The 10,535-nt window shown below is 42.6% G+C and overlaps 1 protein-coding gene across 5 annotated transcripts in view; it reads left to right on the top strand.

Moving 5' to 3' along the window:
- LOC115158899 (lipoma-preferred partner homolog) overlaps positions 1–6,654 on the top strand; it is a 357,166-nt gene extending 350,512 nt beyond the window's left edge. For all 5 annotated transcript variants that reach the window (XM_029708324.1, XM_029708325.1, XM_029708322.1 and 2 more), the window contains one exon: positions 6,432–6,654. In XM_029708324.1, coding sequence (XP_029564184.1) covers positions 6,432–6,560 — 129 coding nt within the window. In that variant the 3' untranslated portion in view covers positions 6,561–6,654. The remainder of the gene's footprint in view (positions 1–6,431) is intronic.
- Positions 6,655–10,535: the final 3,881 nt, after the last annotated feature.

A 10,535-nucleotide genomic window follows, 5' to 3' on the forward strand; every position in this document is an offset into this window, starting at 1 on the left:
TGAGGTGTGTATCTATAGTGTTACCGCTGTGAGGTGTGTATCTACTATACAGCGTTACCTCTGTGAGGTGTGTATCTACTATACAGTGTTACCGCTGTGAGGTGTGTATCTACAGTGTTACCTCTGTGAGGTGTGTATCTATAGTGTTACCTCTGTGAGGTGTGTATCTATAGTGTTACCTCTGTGAGTTGTGTATCTACTATACAGTGTTACCTCTGTGAGTTGTGTATCTACTATACAGTGTTACCTCTGTGAGGTGTGTATCTATAGTGTTACCGCTGTGAGGTGTGTATCTACTATACAGCGTTACCTCTGTGAGGTGTGTATCTACTATACGGTGTTACCTCTGTGAGGTGTGTATCTACAGTGTTACCTCTGTGAGGTGTGTATCTACTATACAGTGTTACCGCTGTGAGGTGTGTATCTACAGTGTTACCTCTGTGAGGTGTGTATCTACTATACAGCGTTACCTCTGTGAGGTGTGTATCTATAGTGTTACCTCTGTGAGGTGTGTATCTATAGTGTTACCTCTGTGAGGTGTGTATCTACTATACAGTGTTACCGCTGTGAGGTGTGTATCTACAGTGTTACCTCTGTGAGGTGTGTATCTATAGTGTTACCTCTGTGAGGTGTGTATCTATAGTGTTACCGCTGTGAGGTGTGTATCTACTATACAGTGTTACCTCTGTGAGGTGTGTATCTATAGTGTTACCTCTGTGAGGTGTGTATCTACTATACAGTGTTACCTCTGTGAGGTGTGTATCTATAGTGTTACCTCTGTGAGGTGTGTATCTACTATACAGTGTTACCTCTGTGAGGTGTGTATCTATAGTGTTACCTCTGTGAGTTGTGTATCTACTATACAGTGTTACCTCTGTGAGGTGTGTATCTACTATACAGTGTTACCTCTGTGAGGTGTGTATCTATAGTGTTACCGCTGTGAGGTGTGTATCTACTATACAGTGTTACCTCTGTGAGGTGTGTATCTATAGTGTTACCTCTGTGAGGTGTGTATCTACTATACAGTGTTACCTCTGTGAGGTGTGTATCTACAGTGTTACCGCTGTGAGGTGTGTATCTACTATACAGTGTTACCTCTGTGAGGTGTGTATCTATAGTGTTACCTCTGTGAGGTGTGTATCTACAGTGTTACCGCTGTGAGTTGTGTATCTACAGTGTTACCTCTGTGAGGTGTGTATCTACTATACAGTGTTACCTCTGTGAGGTGTGTATCTACAGTGTTACCGCTGTGAGGTGTGTATCTACAGTGTTACCTCTGTGAGGTGTGTATCTACTATACAGTGTTACCTCTGTGAGGTGTGTATCTACTTTACAGTGTTACCGCTGTGAGGTGTGTATCTACTATACAGTGTTACCACTGTGAGGTGTGTATCTACTATACAGTGTTACCTCTGTGAGGTGTGTATCTACTTTACAGTGTTACCGCTGTGAGTTGTGTATCTACTATACAGTGTTACCTCTGTGAGTTGTGTATCTATAGTGTTACCGCTGTGAGGTGTGTATCTACTATACAGTGTTACCTCAGTGAGGTGTGTATCTACAGTGTTACCTCTGTGAGGTGTGTATCTACTATACAGTGTTACCTCTGTGAGGTGTGTATCTACAGTGTTACCTCTGTGAGGTGTGTATCTACAATACAGTGTTACCTCTGTGAGGTGTGTATCTACTATACAGTGTTACCTCTGTGAGGTGTGTATCTATAGTGTTACCACTCTGAGGTGTGTATCTACTATACAGTGTTACCTCTGTGAGGTGTGTATCTACTATACAGTGTTACCGCTGTGAGGTGTGTATCTACTTTACAGTGTTACCACTGTGAGGTGTGTATCTACTATACAGTGTTACCTCTGTGAGGTGTGTATCTACAGTGTTACCTCTGTGAGGTGTGTATCTACTTTACAGTGTTACCTCTGTGAGTTGTGTATCTACTATACAGTGTTACCTCTGTGAGTTGTGTATCTATAGTGTTACCGCTGTGAGGTGTGTATCTACTATACAGTGTTACCTCTGTGAGGTGTGTATCTACAGTGTTACCTCTGTGAGGTGTTTATCTACTATACAGTGTTACCTCTGTGAGGTGTGTATCTATAGTGTTACCCCTGTGAGGTGTGTATCTACTATACAGTGTTACCTCTGTGAGGTGTGTATCTACAGTGTTACCACTGTGAGGTGTGTATCTACTATACAGTGTTACCTCTGTGAGGTGTGTATCTATAGTGTTACCGCTGTGAGGTGTGTATCTACTATACAGCGTTACCTCTGTGAGGTGTGTATCTACTATACAGTGTTACCTCTGTGAGGTGTGTATCTACTTTACAGTGTTACCACTATGAGGTGTGTATCTACTATACAGTGTTACCTCTGTGAGGTGTGTATCTACTTTACAGTGTTACCTCTGTGAAGTGTGTATCTACTATACAGTACCACTGTGAGGTGTGTATCTACTATACAGTGTTACCTCTGTGAGGTGTGTATCTACAGTGTTACCACTGTGAGGTGTGTATCTACTATACAGTGTTACCTCTGTGAGGTGTGTATCTATAGTGTTACCGCTGTGATGTGTGTATCTACTATACAGCGTTACCTCTGTGAGGTGTGTATCTACTATACAGTGTTTCCTCTGTGAGGTGTGTATCTACTTTACAGTGTTACCACTGTGAGGTGTGTATCTACTATACAGTGTTACCTCTGTGAGGTGTGTATCTACAGTGTTACCGCTGTGAGGTGTGTATCTACTATACAGTGTTACCTCTGTGAGGTGTGTATCTACTGTACAATTTTACTGCTGAGGTGTGTATCTACTATACAGTGTTACCTCTGTGAGGTGTGTATCTACTATACAGTGTTACCTCTGTGAGGTGTGTATCTACAGTGTTACCTCTGTGAGGTGTGTATCTACTATACAGTGTTACCTCTGTGAGGTGTGTATCTACTGTACAATTTTACTGCTGAGGTGTGTATCTACTATACAGTGTTACCTCTGTGAGGTGTGTATCTACTATACAGTGTTACCGCTGTGAGGTGTGTATCTACTATACAGTGTTACCTCTGTGAGTTGTGTATCTACAGTGTTACCTCTGTGAGGTGTGTATCTACAGTGTTACCGCTGTGAGGTGTGTATCTATAGTGTTACCTCTGTGAGGTGTGTATCTACTATACAGTGTTACCGCAGTGAGGTGTGTATCTACTATACAGTGTTACCACTGTGAGTTGTGTATCTACAGTGTTACCTCTGTGAGGTGTGTATCTACAGTGTTACCGCTGTGAGGTGTGTATCTATAGTGTTACCTCTGTGAGGTGTGTATCTACTTTACAGTGTTACCTCTGTGAGTTGTGTATCTACTATACAGTGTTACCTCTGTGAGCTGTGTATCTATAGTGTTACCGCTGTGAGGTGTGTATCTACTATACAGTGTTACCTCTGTGAGGTGTGTATCTACTTTACAGTGTTACCACTGTGAGGTGTGTATCTACTATACAGTGTTACCTCTGTGAGGTGTGTATCTACAGTGTTACCTCTGTGAGGTGTGTATCTACTATATAGTGTTACCTCTGTGAGGTGTGTATCTATAGTGTTACCACTCTGAGGTGTGTATCTACTATACAGTGTTACCTCTGTGAGGTGTGTATCTATAGTGTTACCGCTGTGAGGTGTGTATCTACTTTACAGTGTTACCTCTGTGAGTTGTGTATCTACTATACAGTGTTACCTCTGTGAGCTGTGTATCTATAGTGTTACCGCTGTGAGGTGTGTATCTACTATACAGTGTTACCTCTGTGAGGTGTGTATCTACTTTACAGTGTTACCACTGTGAGGTGTGTATCTACTATACAGTGTTACCTCTGTGAGGTGTGTATCTACAGTGTTACCTCTGTGAGGTGTGTATCTACTATATAGTGTTACCTCTGTGAGGTGTGTATCTATAGTGTTACCACTCTGAGGTGTGTATCTACTATACAGTGTTACCTCTGTGAGGTGTGTATCTATAGTGTTACCGCTGTGAGGTGTGTATCTACTATACAGTGTTACCTCTGTGAGGTGTGTATCTATAGTGTTACCGCTGTGAGGTGTGTATCTACTATACAGCGTTACCTCTGTGAGGTGTGTATCTACTATACAGTGTTACCTCTGAGGTGTGTATCTACAGTGTTACCTCTGTGAGGTGTGTATCTATAGTGTTACCTCTGTGAGGTGTGTATCTATAGTGTTACCTCTGTGAGGTGTGTATCTACTTTACAGTGTTACCTCTGTGAGTTGTGTATCTACTATACAGTGTTACCTCTGTGAGTTGTGTATCTATAGTGTTACCGCTGTGAGGTGTGTATCTACTATACAGTGTTACCTCTGTGAGGTGTGTATCTACTTTACAGTGTTACCACTGTGAGGTGTGTATCTACTATACAGTGTTACCTCTGTGAGGTGTGTATCTACTATACAGTGTTACCTCTGTGAGGTGTGTATCCATAGTGTTACCACTGTGAGGTGTGTATCTACTATACAGTGTTACCTCTGTGAGTTGTGTATCTACTATACAGTGTTACCTCTGTGAGGTGTGTATCTACTATACAGTGTTACCTCTGTGAGGTGTGCATCTATAGTGTTACCGCTGTGAGGTGTGTATCTACTATACAATTTTACCTGCTGAGGTGTGTATCTAATATACAGTGTTACCTCTGTGAGGTGTGTATCTACTGTACAATTTTACCTGCTGAGGTGTGTATCTACTATACAGTGTTACCTCTGTGAGGTGTGTATCTACTGTACAATTTTACTGCTGAGGTGTGTATCTACTATACAGTGTTACCTCTGTGAGGTGTGTATCTACTATACAGTGTTACCTCTGTGAGGTGTGTATCTACTATACAGTGTTACCTCTGAGGTGTGTGTTTGTAAAAAAATTTTTTTACAGTACTCTATGTCAGTATGTCTATCCTCACCTCCATGTATAATGTATGATAGTCCTCACCTCATATATAATGTATGATAGTCCTCACCTCATATATAATGTATGATAGTCCTCACCTCCATGTATAATGTATGATAGTCCTCACCTCCGTGTATGATAAAGTCCTCACCTCCGTGTATGATAAAGTCCTCACCTCCATGTATAATGTATGATAGTCCTCACCTCCATGTATAATGTATGATAGTCCTCACCTCCATGTATAATGTATGATAGTCCTCACCTCCATGTATAATGTATGATAAAGTCCTCACCTCCATATATAATGTATGATAGTCCTCACCTCCATATATAATGTATGATAGTCCTCACCTCCATGTATAATGTATGATAGTCCTCACCTCCATGTATAATGTATGATAGTCCTCACCTCCATGTATAATGTATGATAAAGTCCTCACCTCCATATATAATGTATGATAGTCCTCACCTCCATGTATAATGTATGATAAAGTCCTCACCTCCATGTATAATGTATGATAAAGTCCTCACCTCCATGTATAATGTATGATAAAGTCCTCACCTCCATGTATAATGTATGATAAAGTCCTCACCTCCATGTATAATGTATGATAAAGTCCTCACCTCCATGTATAATGTATGATAGTCCTCACCTCCATGTATAATGTATGATAAAGTCCTCACCTCCATGTATAATGTATGATAAAGTCCTCACCTCCATGTATAATGTATGATAAAGTCCTCACCTCCATGTATAATGTATGATAGTCCTCACCTCCATGTATAATGTATGATAAAGTCCTCACCTCCATGTATAATGTATGATAAAGTCCTAACCTCCATGTATAATGTATGATAGTCCTCACCTCCATGTATAATGTATGATAGTCCTCACCTCCATGTATAATGTATGATAAAGTCCTCACCTCCATGTATAATGTATGATAAAGTCCTAACCTCCATGTATAATGTATGATAGTCTTCACCTCCATGTATAATGTATGATAGTCCTCACCTCCATGTATAATGTATGATAGTCCTCACCTCCATGTATAATGTATGATAGTCCTCACCTCCAAGTCCTCACCTCCATGTATAATGTAGGATAGTCCTCACCTCCATGTATAATGTATTATAAAGCATTGAGGCGGGATCTATTTCCAGCCATCCTTTATGGTCTCCCCTCTACTAGCTGAAAATAGCTTTGTTCCCTGTGTGCATCTTAGCCAAGCCATGCACACAGACTCACAAAACACTGATGTCTTTGTTCATGTGTATCAGGACTTTTTGTGTGTGTGTGTGTGTGTGTGTGTAGACTAGTATCGTTGTGTGTGTGATACGCAGGTGTGTGTAACCATATCATGACATTGTGTGTGTGTCTCTGTTTGTGTGTGTGTGTCTCTCTGTTTGTGTGTGTGTGTGTGTGTGTGTGTGTGTGTGTGTGTGTGTGTGTGTGTGTGTGTGTGTGTCTCTCTCTCTCTTCAGGACTGTGGCTCTCTGCTGTCTGAAGGGGACAACCAGGGCTGTTACCCTCTGGACGGCCATGTCCTCTGTAAGAGCTGTAACACCAGCCGTATCCAGGACCTGACCTTCAAATCCACCACTGACCTCTGAACCCCAGATACCCTGCTGCTCCCCGCTAGCTGCTCCCCGCTAGCTGCTCCCCGCTCGCTGCTCCCCGCTCGCTGCTCCCCGCTCGCTGCTCCCCGCTAGCTGCTCCCCGCTAGCTGCTCCCCGCTAGCTGCCGCTAGCTGCTCCCCGCTAGCTGCTCCTCGCTAGCTGCTCCCCGCTAGCTGCTCCCCGCTAGCTGCTCCCCGCTAGCTGCTCCCCGCTAGCCGCTCCCCGCTAGCCGTTCCCCGCTAGCCGCTCCCCGCTAGCCGTTCCCCGCTAGCCGTTCCCCGCTAGCCGCTCCCCGCTAGCCGTTCCCCGCTATCTTCTCCCCTAGCCCTGCCTACTGCCTGGCTGGCTGGCTGACTTCAGCACACACACACACACACATATATATATATATATAGAGAGAGGCACACACACATAAAGAGACATACACACATATGTAAACATACACCTATGAACATTCTGAAAAAATATAAATATTATGAAATTACTAAACAAGGGATAAACAACGACGCGATGTTCCTGAAATGATGACAGTCTCTGTACAAGCAGCACTGAAGAGGAGGGCCCTGATGTCTTATCCTTACAACTGTTTTCTCCATGTTCATGTATAATCTCCAAATGTACGCGTTTCCCTTGTAGTCATTTAGCAGACACTGTTATTCAGAGAGACGTATACAGTCCAGATAAACCTCTACTTCCATGGCCTCAGCGTTACTGCTGTTGCCTTGTAGTTGATTGAGTCTAGCTAGACTGGCGGGTCAGTCTATCTCCTGACTTGGCATCTCACGTTGTCACCTACGGTATACGTTAAGCAGCAGTAGGCCTATGTCAAGATAACCAAGTCATTTATTCCGATGTGCTCCTGATGACTTTTCTGTTCCTCCTTGGATGTGGCCCAAATTGTTCCCTGTTCCCTATAGAGGCCATAACGGGCCTATAGGACTCTGATGCACACTATTTCACTACATAAGGAATAGAGTGCCGTTCGGGACTGACTGACTGCCTCTGGCCTGTTTCACCACAGTGTTTAAACCTACAGTTGATGTCTGTGCCCCCCAGCCAAAATCTAATTAACATAATAAACAAATCTGTCTGTTTAAGCTAGACATATGTTGTTGTTGTTGTTTTTGTTTTGCGTCTCAATCCACTACATCTGCCGATGTCGCCCTTCCGCATCTGTGGTGAAAGGTGTCAGAGCTACAGTGGAGTCTCTCAGACCAGGAGACATCTGTAGCGTCTGAACGGTTTGGTGTGCAAACGAATATGACCCTTTATGGAAAGATGAGTCTCACGAACACGATGTCAAATAATTGTTAGTTATGATTTTTTTATTCATTTTATACTTACAGTGGTCCTAAAATTAAAATAGCCTAATAATCATTGGTATGACCATCTTAAAACAATTCCATATGACCATCTTAAAACAATTCCATATGACCATCTTAAAACAATTCCATATATTAGAATAGAAGAAACCCAAGCCCCGGGCCCTTAGACCTTAAGGGGTTAACCCTATCCCAAACCTTAACCCAATACCTTATTTGGAAAAAGTGCTTAAACGTAATGTTTTAACCCTGTCCCAAACCTTAACCTTTACTTGAATCATTCGGAATGAGTGACTAAACTTAACCCTTAACTTTGAAAACGTTTGGAGCAACTCTGAAATGTGTAATATGGAGGATGTGGATAAAAGTCTAATTCTGCAGTGAGACCGTGAGATCTTGTTGGGAGAAGAGACTGACAGGCTGACTGGCTAACTAACTGACTGACTGACTGGCTGACTGACTGGCTGACTGACTGACTAGCTTACTGACTGTCTGGCTGACTGTCTGACTGTCTGACTGTCTGACTGACTGACTGACTGACTGGCTGACTGACTGACTGACTGACTGTCTGACTGACTGACTGGCTGACTGACTGTCTGACTAGCTGACTGACTGACTGGCTGACTGACTGGCTGACTGACTGACTGGCTGACTGACTGACTGACTGACTGGCTGACTGTCTGACTGACTGACTGACTGACTGACTGACTGACTGACTGGCTGACTGACTGTCTGACTAGCTGACTGACTGACTGGCTGACTGGCTGACTGACTGACTGGCTGACTGACTGTCTGACTAGCTGACTGTCTGACTGGCTGACTGTCTGACTGACTGTCTGACTGACTGGCTGACTGACTGTCTGCCTGACTGACTGTCTGACTGTTTGACTGACTGACTAGCTGACTGATTGACTGACTCACTGTCTGACTGACTGACTGTCTGACTAGCTGACTAACTGACTGACTGACTGACTGACTGACTGACTGACTGACTGACTGACTGACTGTCTGACTGACTGACTGGCTGACTGTCTGACTGACTGACTGTCTGACGGCCTGCCTGCCTGCCTGCCTGCCTGCCTGCCTGACTGACTGACTGATTGACTGTCTGACTGTTCAGTAGTGACAAACCTGTTCTATTTAGCCTGGCTGACAGTCTGTTTGTGCTATCATGCCAGCTAGTTGTCACTCATTGTCGTGCCAAATAAGGACAGCAATGGAGTAGGAAATAACACCAACAGATCTTTTTTCAACACAGACAGAGAGCTAGCCTCACAGCAATTAACTTCTAATTAGCATAATTAGTATAGAAACTTTTTCAAATGCAAGTCGATATAAGAAAGTGTATCTCACAGATTTTCTTGGTATATTTACAGAAAGTGTTCACACCCCTTGACTTTTTCCGAACTGTGTTGTGTTACAGCCTAAATTTAAAACTGAAGTGGAATTATTATGTTTTTTTTTAAAATGTTTACAAATGAATAAAAAGTTAAAAGCTGAAATGTCTTGAGTCAATAAGTATTCAATGGCTAGCATAAATAAGTTTAGGAGTTAAAATGTGCTTAACAAGTCACATAATGAATTGCATTGATTCACTCTGTGTGCAATAATAGTGTTTAACATGATTTTTGAATGACTACCTCATCTCTGTACCCCACACATACAATTAAAAATGTGGACACACCTAAGGCATAGTTGTGGAAAGTAGTTACAGGACTTTGAAAGGCCCACTGCATTACTTTTGTGAAAAACATTTTAAAAAACATATTTACAAAGTATATACAGTACCAGTCAAAAAATTTCGACACACCTACTCATTCAAGTTTTTCTTTATTTTTACTATTTTCTACATTGTAGAATAATAGTGAAGACATTACAACTATGAAATAACACATATGGAATCATTTAGTAACCAAAAAAAGTGTTAAACAAATCAAAATATATTATGTATTGGAGATTCTTCAAAGTAGTCACCCTTTGCCTTGATGAAAGCTTTGCAAACTCTTGTTATTCTCTCAACCAACTTCACCTGGAATGCTTTCCCAACAGTCTTGAAGGAGTTCCCACATATGCTGAGCATTTGTTGGCTGCTTTTCCTTCACTCTGCGGTCCAACTCATCCCAAACCATCTCAATTGGGTTGAGGTCGAGGTCATCTGATGTGGCACTCCATCACTCTTCTTGGTCAAATAGCCCTTACACAGCTTGGAGGTGTGTTGGGTCATTGTCCTGTTGAAAAACAAATGATAGTCCCACTAAGCTCAATCCAGATGGGATGGTGTATCACTGCAGAATGCTGTGGTAGCCATGCTGGTTAAGTGTGGCTTAAATTCTAAATAAATCACAGACAGTGTCACCAGCAAAGCACCATCACACCTCCTCCTCCATGCTTCACGGTGGGAACAACACATGCAGAGATCATCCATTCACCTACTCTGCGTCTCATAATGACACAGCGGTTGGAACCAAAAATCTCAAATTGGGACTTATCAGACCAAAGGACAGATTTCCACCGGTCTAACGTCCATTGCTCGTGTTTCTTGGCCCAAGCAAGTCTCTTCTTCTTATTGGTGTCCTTTAGTAGTTTCTTTGCAGCAATTCGACCATGAAGGCCTGATTCACGCAGTCTCCTCTGAACAGTTGATGTT

Source organism: Salmo trutta, chromosome 22, assembly GCF_901001165.1.
Source record: "Salmo trutta chromosome 22, fSalTru1.1, whole genome shotgun sequence".
Lineage (NCBI taxonomy): Eukaryota > Metazoa > Chordata > Actinopteri > Salmoniformes > Salmonidae > Salmo > Salmo trutta.